Below are 14192 nucleotides of genomic sequence, written 5' to 3'. Positions count from 1 at the left end.
CCTGTGCGCCGGAAGCCCTCCTTCTGGGAAACCCCAAGGCCAGGAGTCAGGTGTTTCATTTTTATAACATTGACACCCCCAGCATGCTTTTAATAGATATTAAATTTTGTTTTTGTTTGTTTGTTTTCACCTTGCTATCCTCATCTAGAAGGCAGTAGTCTCCACATGCTTGTTTTGTTTACTGATGTGCCCTACGTATCAGAGCTGTGTCTGGTGTGCAGGAACTATTTGGATTTAGATGAATGAGTGTATGAATTGCAATAAAAGTACACAGAAAGCTCAGGGGAGGATGAATGTTTTATGACTTAAATTCAGGGACAAGAAAATGCTTCCTAAGGAAGGCCATGTGTGAGAGCTGATCTAAAGGGACAAGAGAGCAACATATGCAAATGTCTGTGGGAAAACACTCCAAGCAGAGGCAGCAACAGCAGTGAGGCCCTGTCCTTGGGAAGGAGCATGGCTGGGAGGAAGGAAAAACTCTCAGGAGAACACTGAGGATGGGAAACAGACATGATGGAGGACTGAAGTAGAAAAGAAATGAAGGAACCAGTTCTTATATGGATAAGGAGCAGCAGCAGATGATGATGATCATGAGGCAGAGAGGTAGGACAGAATGTTTAATTTGAAGGTAACTTTATATTTCCTTCTGCCTTTTGCTTTGTAAACAAGAAAATTAAAATGCAAAGTGTCAATAATTTTTCCAGGGTCTCAACCTCCCCCAGAAATATCAAGAGAGAAATGGCACTAAATCTTAGAGACCAACTTTTCAGTCTCATCGTTCTCATCCCACTGACAAGCCATCAATCCCAAAAGAATTCACCTTCTTCTTTCTCTGTTATGAGATTATATTATGATCCAAAGTTTGCAGTTTAACAGTTTCTGTAAATATCAAATTCCTTTTCAATAGATGGATGTTGTTGCTGAAATAATAATGAATGATGTCATTTCAAGCAGTATTTTAATCATTTTATTTTTATTTCATGTAAAATAATTCCTCTCTTTTTATAGTTTTTCTTTATCATAAATGACAGTCCATGCCTCTGGCCATATACTACTGAAATTATAGAGAAAATAATGTATAGTATTGTCAGATTTTTTGGAAAGGAGAATTTGATGGTTTAACACTGAATTATGCTAAATATGAAGCATTTGATTTAAATTTAACTTTAAAATGAAATAATAAATTATGAGACTATCTGAATAATAATATAAAAGTTTAAGTTTAAATAGAAAAACTGTATTCATGATAAAAAGAAAGTCTAAATAAAATGCATTTACTTAAAAATGATTATTTTTAGTCTCTGTTGTATAGATATGTAAAATGCTTTGGTCATTATTTGTTTTATGTATTTAAGGGATATTTTAGAGTTTGGGGAAGTCTTACATTTACATAACCTATGGTGATTGTGTGGGCACAAATAAGAGAAAAGATTTTTATATAAAATTCATCAGGCCCTTCCTAATGGTATCTACAGCTTAACTTTTACTGAATGTTCATTTCTACAGTAAAAGAGATATTTTTGATTCCTATATAAAGATCATCTACTAACTGTAGTAATTAAGAGACAAGAGCTATTTTATTTTTTTGTTTTGTTTTGTTTTTCTTCCAGTACCAGGAATTGAACTCATGACCTTGTGCTTGCCAGGCAGCCGCTGTGCCACTGAGATAAATCCCTAGCCCAAAAGATATTTTAATATGCCAAATATTCTTTATTTTGTTATCTAGTTACTCTTTATGAGATTGCCGTGGCAGAGCCTACTTTTCTTTACTCTATACTTCTTTGCTTCCATGATACTAGTAAAAGACAAATTCATAAACAGAAAAAATTATGAGCATGAGACAGTACAGCCCTCCAATTACAAATTCTTTCTAGATTTTTCATATTGGCTATATAGTCAGTATAAACAGAACAAAGCAAAACCAATCCTTTTAGTTTGCATTTCAAATACACTCACATCTAGAGAATTAAATTTTTAAAGCTATCAAACTAGCATGCATGTCTATCTTTAGAGCATCACAACCTACAAAATATTTAAATAAATGTTTCTTTTAATAGTTTTGAAGTATTTAGAAAATATTAAAAGAGGCTTCATTTAAAAAGTCGAGAGGGAGTGGTCATTAAAACTAGTAAGATACAAAGTAATTTTAACACCTAATTAATTTTTCAGAGGACGATTGCTCTTTTGGGGAGGAAGAGTGACACTGTGTTTTTGTTCATTTGTTCATTTGAAATATTCACATTCCTTTGAATATGCTACGCCTTGCTATGTGTTTACTGAAACCCTGTTTTTATTTCCTCTTTTGTACTCTTACTTTAACCTTCCAGTAGTTAAGAGAAGTCAAGTAACTGAATTCTGTTAATAGCATATGGATAAAACAATGTATAATAACTCTTTTCCCTAAAAATCCTCTCATGTAATCCTCAAAGAATTCTCGTCTTTCACTCTTTTCTCAATTTTTAGTCAGTGGAGACCTAAGGGGTCAGAGACTCAACTGATGAAAAATTGATGAAAGGATCTCAGACTCTAGAAAGATTGTGTAGAGTGGAGCTCCATTCCCTTGCCCCTCCTTCCTGTAGCATTTTGGCAGGACTAAAAATTAAGAATTATGGAAAAGATGCTAAGATTTTCGTTTCTGCCATCTACCCCCTGCATTAATAAATTCCCTGTCAAACAAAGCTGGAAATTAATTTTCTATACATTCTACTTACTCAAGAGCATTTATTTCCATCCACATCTCCCCACCCTACTCTCACACGTTCATGCAACATCGTTTTCTAAATCAAGAACTTTAAGGGAGATCTTTGATTTAATATGTTTGAAAACTACCATTAGTTTGCTATGTTCAATAACTATCATGTAATAGGTATTCAATAAATGTTTTATAGGTGAATTTTTTAGAATTTTGGATCAGATACCATAACTTTCTTTGCTTAAACTGTTTTTAACTAAATTAGTATTAAGTAAAAGGCATTTTTTCATTTCTCTTAACCTTTCTTACACAATATGTTTCTAGCCTCCTAGTGAAAGTAATTCAGCGTATAGGTATTACCTGGAATAGGAACTAAATTATCCATAAGAGAAATGACCTACTAATTTCTAGAATTATGCTTCAGAGATCTATACTTTGAGTTTTATTGTCCATTTTTCACACATTGATATTTAATGGTTAATAAAAACTGAGTAGGAAGCTATTGTTGGTGTCCTGAATGTGAATTTTCATGTCTTGCCCTAAAGCCAAATATTAGCAAGGAGTACAAAAGAAGCCTCATGTTATTGACACCTTCAATGGCAAGTCATATCTAAGCAGAGAAATACAGATGGATTTGCAGAAATCATGAATCTGTGGATTTGGAGGTTGTAGAAATGGAAGATAATAGTCTCTGAACAAAAGAGATAAGAGTGAAATACAGGTAAATCACTCTCAGCAAAAAGAAATCTAATGCTTGCTTTAAAAATACTGAAAATTATTCAGGAACTTTATCTTTTATACTGACAAGAAAATGCTCTATAGTGCACAGTACATGGGATCAGATGTGAACATCTTTGTCTGAGGGAAAAATAATAGCAAATGGTGCTTCACTTCAGAGATATGACAGTTAAGGGAAAAGGAGGGAAAGGTAGAAAATTACAGATCATGGTGAAAAGAAAGAGGAAAAAAGATGTCATTTTCTCTCATTGCCCTCAACACCTGTCAATATCACCCAAATAAACTAATCTAACAAAAGAAAACAGTAATGATCTATTACATCTGGGCATATACTACCTAGTAACAGAGGGAATAATGAACAAATATGATGTAAGACTATGAATAGAAGAAAAATAAAAAAATAGAATTCAGATTCCACACTTTAATAGCCATCATAATGTTCCTCCAAAATCCTACAAAGCAGTAACACATAATAAAATAATCTTACTGAATAACTTATGTTAAAACAATCATGTGGTGAAAAAATAAACACAGAATCAGGAATTCAAAAAGAAAAAGAAAATAGAAAATAACTAAAATGAACTAATATTCAGAGAGCAAAATAATTGAAGAAAATGCAAAATCAACTCAGAAAGAAAGACAAAATTACACAATGAGTACTGAAAAGTAATTTGAAGTAAAAATCAAGAAAAAGACATTGTGGAATGTAGAGAAACAATCAGAAAATGTCAGACAAGAAAGTGATAAAAATAGAACTTGAGTTAAAGAACTAGAAGCTAGAAAGAAAGTACCAAGCAAAATGATGATTTTTTGTTATAAATTGAAAAAAGATTCCTAACCTTGAACTCATAGATGAGACGAGAAATGTGCACAGACATTAGACAACTTCTACAAAATAATATAACATATTAGGTTATATATTATAACATATAATAGTATAACATATAGTATAACAAAATAGTATAACATTAGGCAACTTCTACAAAATAATATAACATATTAGTATAACATAAAGCAGAACCAGAGAGCACTTCATAGCTATACAAATATATCAAGAAATATTAAAAGAATGAAAAGAAATAAGCCAAGTTGATTAAGAAAACCAACACAAATGCACACATAGTAATAAAGAAGACATAAATCAGAAGGGCAATGATGGAAATTCCATGCATATAACAATAATTGTGATTATAAAAATAAAAATTATAAACTTTTAAAAAAACAATAAAATAAACTGTTATTTTATGCAATAATAAAGGAAAACAGCAAAAATTATAAAGAATAACTAGCTATCATCTGAAAATTTAAATGTTATCTTTTCACACATATTTAAAAATAAAATTTAAAACCTTAAATTCTTAAGATATTTCCACATCCTAAAATTCTCAATAAACTTAGAAGCTTATCAGAGCAATATGCAAAGAATAGATGGAAAAGCTAGCAAGGAATTACCTCTTTAAAATGGGATCAGGCCCACATGATTTCACAGGAGATTTTACCAAAATAAGTTGTTATCCCACTAGTAAATGAAGTAACCAATAATTACACAAGGATAAATCAGCAATGAAGATAAACATTGAAAATGATTTGTATTTATAGATGTTATGGAACTAAGAAATTCAAGACACATCATGAAGAGTAGCTCAACTACAGTAGTAAAATAATGTAACAAGGGAAATATTTTAAAACACAAAAATACATAACCTTTATATAAGCAAATGATAATGTAGTAATTTATTTTGATATGGAGATTTAGTGGTCCAATAATAGTATTTATCTGATTCATAAATGTAGTCTGCTTTGACTGAGACTACAAAATACTTCCTAAAACCCACTTCTTGTGCTGGCTGACTGTCTCACTGCTATTCATCTTGCTGAATTCAGTGATATAGTCTCCTAAATATAAACTGCAAAACATAGATTAGCAACTGTTTCGACTGTGAACAAATATCAGAACATAATAAATTCATCTTCATATCATTCAGAGTTTCATTTAAAAATTTCAAATAAACACATAAAGATTTTATTAAAAATTACTACTGGTGAATTCTGAAAACATAAAATATCTGTTAATTTAGCAGGTTTTCTAAACTGCAGAGAAACTTGCCCTGATGTTATTGTGAAATTGTTCTTTTCTGGAGTTTTCATAGACGATTATTGTTATGCTTTATAGAACAATAATGACAAGCCATTCTGTTTTTCATATATCTGTAAAATTTATTTTTCTTACTATTGGGCCAGCATTTTGTTTTTTCTGTAATGTATTTTGTGAGTTCAAGGTTATGTTTGGTATGTTGGTGTTGTTACTATCAAATGGGTTAACATTCAAGTGTCAAGAAATTTATGGAATACTCTTCCAGAGAGTAATTCCATTTTACATGGCAAGATTGGAACAGCTAAGGTGAATATTAAGTATTCCTAAAAGGTAGATTTGATCAAGGTTCCCAAATGCTTTCAAATTACTTTGTTCATGAATGTCTTAGTTTTCTGATCAAAAGACAAATTTCTGACTCAATTGATAGTTCTAAAGCAAGTAATTTGGGAAAGTGTCAACATTGTCTACCTATGTCAACATTGGGTGCATATGTGTACAAGAATAAACCAATGTATTAAGATAGTATAAACTCAGTACAATTGAAATCTCCATAAAAAGAAACAGAGCTGTGATATTTGGGTTCTTAAAAGAGAAATTCTTTAATATGGAGTGATAAAATCCACAAAATTTGAGGATTTAAATGTAAATATCATCGAACAAATAAAATTTAGATCTAACAAGCCAATAAGCATTTAACAGATTGCTTATCTCCAGCATTTAGCTTAGTAAGTGTAATAAAGTTTTATGTTTATTCTTTCCCCTTTGAGTTTCGATAGCTTTATTCTGTGCAATAAACTGGTAATAGACAGATTACCAGGAAAAAGCCAAACAAAGTTTATGAATGCACAGAAACATAGGGAGCCACACACAGAGGAGGACTTGACTCAAGATAGGGCTTGAGAGTTGGAGTTGATATAGAGCTAAACTAAGGGGCAGGGGCTTGTGGGTGGGGAAGGCAGGTGACAGCAGTCTAGGGCTGGTTCAGGGAAGGGTAATAATCATCTACTGTAATCCCTGTCTGTCCCTAGTGTGAGACTCCCAATATGTTCTCCTGATAAGATCTGCTCTAGGCAGAAATGACATTATGACTATCAGGCTTTAATAATTGAATTGAAAGCTCTAAGTATTTAAGAGAGATGTTGAGCATTCTTAGAATTGTTAAACTAGAACTGGGCTATTTTACTGTGAAATTATATCAATAAAGAGAAAAGGACTAAAGTATACAACTGGACTCAATTACTGAACTCAATATAGCAAGTATGAGTAGTGATGTACAGTCAGTGAAGAGGATGGGGGTTAATTAGTGGAAAATTACAGAGAAGAAACATTAGGGGTGATTAGGGGCTTGTGGTTGAGTTTATTGAATAGGATTCTTGTGGAAGGCAAGCCCAAGTGAATAGGTATCCAGGGGATGGTGAGAGATAAAGAATTTGATCAGATGCTGAAGGTGGGTGACAAGATACAAAGTGTAGCAGATGCCCTCAGAACTGATTTAGCAAGACTCTTGCTAAAACTGAGTTATAAAATGGTGTTACAAGAGGGTTATCAAAATATGATCACAGAAATTGAGGCCTTAGTATAAGTGGGTTCAGAAAAGCCTGACTGAACTTTGGTGAAGGAGTGAGTTACCAAAAAGAAGTGAAGACCAGCCTAAACCATAGGCTGAAGACAAGCTCAGGGATGCAAAGTACATGATCAAGTCTGTGAACAAGATTAAGATTTGGGTGGTGGTGTAAGTTAATATTGAAAAATACTGTGAAAACTGTTTATGAAAGACCACATACACTAGCATATCATGTTAAAGATTATCCTAACAGCTGTTGACGTGTGAGTGAATTTTTCTTTTACAATGATTCTGGTATCATTATAAAAGTTCTGATGGAAAGAAGGAGAATATTTACAGAGGGAACAGTTTTGAATTTAATAAAATAGATATGCTGAAGAAATGTAAGATTTCTGAACTAATGGGATCTCAGAAGAAAAAAAGATATATTTGAAAGATATTTTGAAAATAAAATGAAATTTCATGGTTATGCCTAGACTAATATAAGAGAAGAGTGCAAAGACATTCTTAGGATTTTTAACCTAGATCATTGACTACCATAGCAAACAGGTGTATATATCTTTGTTTTGAGCTAAATAGAATGAGGATATTCTCATTTTAATTTTAAATTGACTGAATTGAAACTATTGTTAAGTTGCAAGTACTGACTAGCCAAATTTATTAATCAGTATAAGCCCGAGTCTCTGACCTTTGTGTTCTAATTCGACAGAAACCATCTGATGACAGAGAGAGAGGCAACTTCCACTGAAGCACGGGATAAAAGAAAAAAGAAAAGAAAAAAATCCCCAAATAATTCTTTATGTACATTTAATAAACATGTTGCTTTTAGTTTGTTTTTCTGAAATATTCTAACTCCTAAGGCTATCTGTAAGGAATGTTCATTTGCATTTCAATCATTTCCCCAAACTGTCAAGCTAACACTTTAATGTGCAGACTTTCTTTCTCAGTGCTAGGAAAGGAAAAGGGCATCCATGAAAATGTTCACAAATTCTCTTCTACAGGGTTAGGTTCCATTTTTTGTGCCCATTTCTCAGCAGGTTTAGATAAGTGCCTTTTACGTGTTTGTGGAATTTAATGTCACCTTTCCTGATCTGAATATCAGTTACACTGTGAACATATTGTTAAAGAGAACCAGAGCTGGATAGTACAGTAGTAAAGATACATTTTTTTTCAAGAACTATTGCAAAAGAGGAAAAGAAAATTAAGTATAGAAATGGGCTCAGTTCTTCATATGATAATGACTAGTGAGGATTCACTAGAACAGGGGTGGAAAAGGAAGGAGAGAGGGTTTGCACTGGTGGATGGAAAATTACTAAGAGGTGACATCCAGGGTAGGAATATTCTTTCTAAGTCAATTTAATAGGATTCTTGCTAAAGGTAGGACTGGGTGATCAGATGTGATCTCATCTAAATTGAGTTAGTAGAATGTTTGCTGCAACTGAGCTCTGTAAGCTCTGCAACGATGCCAGAAACAAAGACCAAGGTTGAGGTCTATTTAAGAGGAAGGCTCACAGGGTCTTGACTAAAGTTGACTTAGAGACTTCCAATGCAGAGCTATGAAGAAGAAGAAAAAAAAGATAGAACTATTATGTATTGTGTTTTTAAAATTTGCTGTTTTACTTTATTGCACATATCATATAATATTAATGACTTGGAAAGAATATGGAAAGTTTAGAATTAAAGAAAAAGTAAAGGAAAATATAGTAAATAATATACATCAGGCAAAGTAAATGTGAAATCGGTTACCTTTAAAAATAATATAAGCAAGAACTTTTATAGCTAAAAGAAACCTGAGATTATTTCCTTACTTTCAAGATGAGAAAGGTTTGTCTTAGAGGATATTTAGGTGCTCTAGTGGAAAGATCTTGATCTTCAGCAACTCTTTAACCAGAGAAAGCTAAAAGAAGCCTTACAGCTAGTTTGTATACTCATCATAACAAGAACTTCCTTATTTTTACTTTAATTTAATTTTGAAAATACAGTTATAATTTGAACATATTATTCCAAAGAAGCACCTAGCATTACGTGTTACCTTTTCCCTACCCAGAACTTGGCCCTTTTGTCATTTTGTGCTCACACAAAGAAGTTACTCACAAGAACCAATTAAAAGATTGGTGAAATTTCTTGGTGAATGACAGTCATGAATGAATGAATTTTTATTAAATTCTTTTCTCTTTCAGCAATGACAATGCAGTTTATTAGTCACCAATTCCCTGATTATCATGACCCTACTATAGGTAAGTAAAAGTGTTCTTCCTTCTTTAGCTCAAATTAGTAACTTATGAATATTCCTGATGCTGATGAAGAATAAAAAATGTAATTTATGTCATGGTCCAGAACACATACACAGAAATGTACAACATGAAGTTTACCATAATGAAAGACTCAAGAGACATGTTTTGGTATGGATGTAGCCTTGGAATTTTTATGCTATTTATTCTGGTAGATAATGGTTGTACTCCAGTAATTTGATCTCAGGATCTACTAATTGAGATGTACCATTGAGATGTACCATTTCAAAATGAGATGTACCATTTCAAAACTAATTTGAGATGTACCATTTCAAAAACTAATTTGAAAAAACATGCTCTGAATAATATAGCTGCTGTGATTATAAGTGTATTTTGGTCAGTTGCTCACTTTCATCAGTTTCTCAATTTTATATCACAGAATTCTGTAACCATGTTAATAGTATATTTGGGGTTTTTAGATATGAAAATGATTTCCTCAAACATCTTCACCTTAGAGATAAAGAAAATGAGATTTGGAGAGTCAAAATGTTGTTAGAACACAAAATTCATCCATGTTTAAGTATCTGTCAGCTTGGGGCTTATTTTTGCAAGGAAAAACAATATGGTGCAAGACAAACTTATGATTATTTATAATAGTCATCCAAAGAATGATATACAAAAGAGTGCAGGAAATCTGTCCACACACTATAGACCAAGAATCCAGCTGAGGGCCTGGATCCCATGATAATGTTCTGCATGAGTCCAGTTTAAGACCTAGAGTTCATAACAGTGCCTCCCACTAATCCACCTGCAGTCCCAAAGCTCATGACAAGGTCTCATGCAGGCCTGTTTCACGGATCTGCACTGGGAAGGACCAAACATCAGTGGTAGAATCTAGGAAGTCTGTACAAGTGAGATGAAGGATTTATGCTAGCAGGCTGAGGGATTTGCACTGGAGCCAAGAAGAAACACTCAGAATAACCAGAGCTCCCCTGAAAGGCACCACAGCCATCCCCAGCAACAGTGAGGTCCGATTATCAAGATGGCTGAGTTCCCAATAGGGAAGCCAAATCAGTGAACCTCTCCAGGTGCACCCACAGTGCACCATCTTCCCCTCTGGAGCCAGGAAGCGATGCTCAAAGTGAGGACCAGAGCTCCTCCAAAGTGAACCAAAGCCTTTCTCAGTGCCAATGAGGTCCCGAGCTCCTCAGAAGATGAAAACAGCCAAGTTCACCAAGAAAGTCAGCATGACGAGCTCCTCCAAAAAGCCAACAGCTCCTTACAGCTTCCACCAGCTCCAACAGCCTTTCTCTGTGCCCAAAGGCCTCTTTAGTTCCAAAAGCCTTTCTTCTTCTTTTCTAGGTCTGCCTCTTATGCTGCTGGCAACAGTCCCCAGGTGGGCCTCCCACACCCAGCACCACACTTACTCAGTTCAGCTGTGGGTTATAAGTTGACCACCAGTGGTTAACCCACTACAGTCCCTCTATGTAATTTTCTTTCTAGCATAGTACAGTGCAGAACCTTTGTATTGCAAAGCAATTTTATCCCCCACTCAGAGAAGGAAAGCTTTCTTTAAAATTGTTCATTTAAAGAATAAGTTGAAATTCTCAAGCAATCTATTCATTGACAAGAAACACATGGGCATTGAAAACACAAAAACCATTATTTCCCATAGAGGAATGCATATGGGTGCAGGGCCCCTCAGGTGACTGCTTGTAAGGACAGTGAGAGCCTTTAAGGATGCTCTCTTACCTCATTTGTTATCTAAGTCTGAGTGTCTCTTGTCCTCACCTCCCATGTGTAAGATCTAGTTTCTCTCTGCTCATCAAAAACTTTGGGAGGTTGGAAATGTGGCTCAGTGTTCAAGCTCTTGACTTGCATGCATAGGCCCTGGGTTTGATCCCCAGTGCCACAAAGAAAAGAGAATTTTTATTCAAGGCTTTATGGATGTATAAAATATTATTCAATATATAAAGCACCTATATTCCTTCCTGCAAATCCTACAGAATATTTACATTAATACTACTACTAAAATATACAAAATAGAAAAAAAAATGTAAATGTCTGATAGCTCTGCAAGGATATAAGAAGAGGATCAGTAGAACTGACTTAGTAATATTTAAGTTCAGTTGATTGGTATATTGATTTTTTGTTTGTTTTTTATTTTATCTGAAAGGAAAGAAAAAAACCACAATGGTATAAAATTTCAGACAAGATTGTAGGAGAGTAAGGATGGTTAGTATATTGCTTATTGTTATCTTCAAAGCAGTTGTTCAGGTATAGGTATAGGATACACTATTAGCCATAAAGGACATCTTCAAGAAGATAAGTTTTATTTCTGAGAATAATCACTATGTGAAGTTTAAGCAGTGATAATTGGTAACCCTTGTATGATAATTCTTTCTTGTTTTCTATAAATCTTGAATCTAAAATGCTGGGTAACTTTGTGTCACTGTCTATGAGTTACAAAAATAAAGAAATCTGTAAATAAATTCTTTATCTTTTATCATAAGAAAATTCCATAATATATACAAGTTTTATACCACAGCTTCACTCTTGTGCCTTGTTTTCTGCCATCATTTAAGTTTTATATGTATTGGTATCTCAAAATATGGTCCCTTCCTCACATCTCCCAGGTCTAATAGCTTGAATGGGGAAGTATACGTAAATATTTAATAAATGACTCCTTTAAGAGGAATAAATGAGAAGTTGGTAATGATGATTTCTATAGATGCACCGGAGGCACATCCATCACCTGACATTAAGGTTTTGGACATTTGTTAGTAACAGATAGCTGAAGTAATATCTTTGTTTGGCCATAAGTAAAGTAGTTTTAAATGAAGAAGTTTGAAAATGGAAACAGGCTATTATTTTCAATTCAATTTTCCCATCATCACCTCTTTTTTGGCTTCTCTAAGTGTATTAGTTAACAATTTTCCATTATTATCCTGCATGAGTAAGATGAAAGTAACAGATAATTTAGTTTATAGCTGCTCTGGCTATATAACTATAGCTGAATCTGGCTGAGTTAATGACATTTCAAGAGGAAATTCATGTTGGTATAGTTTTAAAAATCTTACAAATTAGAGAAGAATTGTACCTATCACGGAATACTAGTTCACAATTGAGATAGTAAATGAGTGTCTTTCAGTGCTGTCCAGATCTATTTTCTCTTCCCAATGACTGGCTTGTTTTTTAGTATGTTTCCTTGAAATATTTGAGAAATTTGTATCCCTTAAACAGAGTAATCCTTCTTTCAGACATGTATTTGAAATTCTAGGTTCTTTTTATAACAAGATTAGGGATATTATCTGAGAGTAATGTTTTTACAAAAGAAATAATTGTTCTTATTTACTGGCAACAGTTTCAGTCAGTAGCTGAGGATTTCGCTTCTACAAATGCACAGAAGATATCTATGGTATAATATAAATGTATTGATTCTATTCCTCCAATGGGGGAAGATTTGATGCAGATACTTAATTTGTATAAGTTTAATTTAGTCTTTAAAATAGAACATCTCAAACCAGTAGATATTATGCTAAATACCGCTTGATTTGTCCATGGTAAAATTACTGTTGAAATAGGAAGAAGTAATATTTGACCAAGGGTCTGATATCTAACCTTTTATGCTAATAAACACAAATGCCATATTTAATAAATCATTAGAGACACCCATTGTATACCATTAACTCAGCAATACATTAAACCACTACTCATTGCAAAACAGTCTGTTTGTCTTCCAGAAGTGGAATATTAAAATATCACAGTTCATATCTTCTAGAGTTTTTCAATTCAGGAAGAGGATTTCAGACAAATTCCCAAATATTTCTACATTTTTAAATCATCACTGTAATAAATCTGCAAAGTACTGCTTGAAAGATTTATTAAAGAATGGATAAGCAGTTTGTTGCCTTTCTTGAAAGTTTTATTGACTTTGGACTGGGATCTTCGCTTCTTATATATTTGTAAAAATAAACAAAGGAATTCCTGAATTCCTAAAATTCAGGAATCCTCTTTAAAGAGAACTTTCATAGACATCAGATCTTCTTAAAGCCTTTTGAAGAGAATGTCCTAGCATTGTTTGATTTAGTGTATCCTTTTAGTCTTATTTTAATTTACTTGAAGTTAGAGTGTTGTTGTACAAAATTCTAATCAAACATAAATTAAAAACTGAATTTTTTATTCAGTTTTTAAGTTGCTGAATTTTTTTTCTTGCAATGGAAGATGGGCTTTCTTACATTACTACCAAAGGTATGAAAATAAATGTTAGGCTTTCATTTGTGGACAGTGCATTTTAATCTGAATTATTGTTCAAGATGTCTTTTTTTTGACTTTATCTTTTCTTCTGATACCAGGAATCAAACTCACGACCTTGTGCTTGCCAGGCAGGTGCTTTGCCGCTGAACTAAATCTCCAGCCCCTTGTTCAAGATGTCTTTATAAGCTTAGAATGATTTCTGTTCATTTTTATGGTTAATTACATGAGAATACACATAACTATGGAAAACCAGGTCATGTTCATTCAAAAGTAACTACAGATGGGAACAAGATACAGTATCAGTTTACCCTGAATATAACATCGGTACTGCACTGAAAATTTTCAACTTTGAAACATTTTTTTTTCCTTGTGCTTACAGAGTTTCTCAATTTTTGTGTAAATCATGTGTGTAATAAGTGATTATATTACAATACCCTTGAAGTATACATATATATATATATATATATATATATATATAGACCCAGCATTTCTTTATGATAAAATTAACTATGTGCAAATCAGTGACCAGACATGTTTATATCCTTGAAGTATATTTATATATATAAAATCTCTCATGTGCCAGGTATCACGCTAAACATGTCATGTATAGAGGTC

The 14192-nt window shown here is 33.1% G+C and overlaps 1 protein-coding gene across 2 annotated transcripts in view; it reads left to right on the top strand.

The window, feature by feature from the left end:
• Window positions 1-14192, top strand: part of Rit2 (Ras-like without CAAX 2) — a 399125-nt gene that overhangs the window by 128127 nt on the left and 256806 nt on the right. For both annotated transcript variants that reach the window (XM_005372849.2, XM_005372848.2), the window contains one exon: window positions 9270-9326. In XM_005372849.2, the coding sequence (XP_005372906.1) occupies window positions 9270-9326 (57 nt within the window). The remainder of the gene's footprint in view (window positions 1-9269; window positions 9327-14192) is intronic.

The sequence above is a fragment of the Chinchilla lanigera genome, unplaced genomic scaffold (assembly GCF_000276665.1).
Source record: "Chinchilla lanigera isolate Chin_1 unplaced genomic scaffold, ChiLan1.0 scaffold00001, whole genome shotgun sequence".
Taxonomy (NCBI): Eukaryota; Metazoa; Chordata; class Mammalia; order Rodentia; family Chinchillidae; genus Chinchilla; species Chinchilla lanigera.
This window is presented reverse-complemented; position numbering and strand designations above follow the sequence as displayed.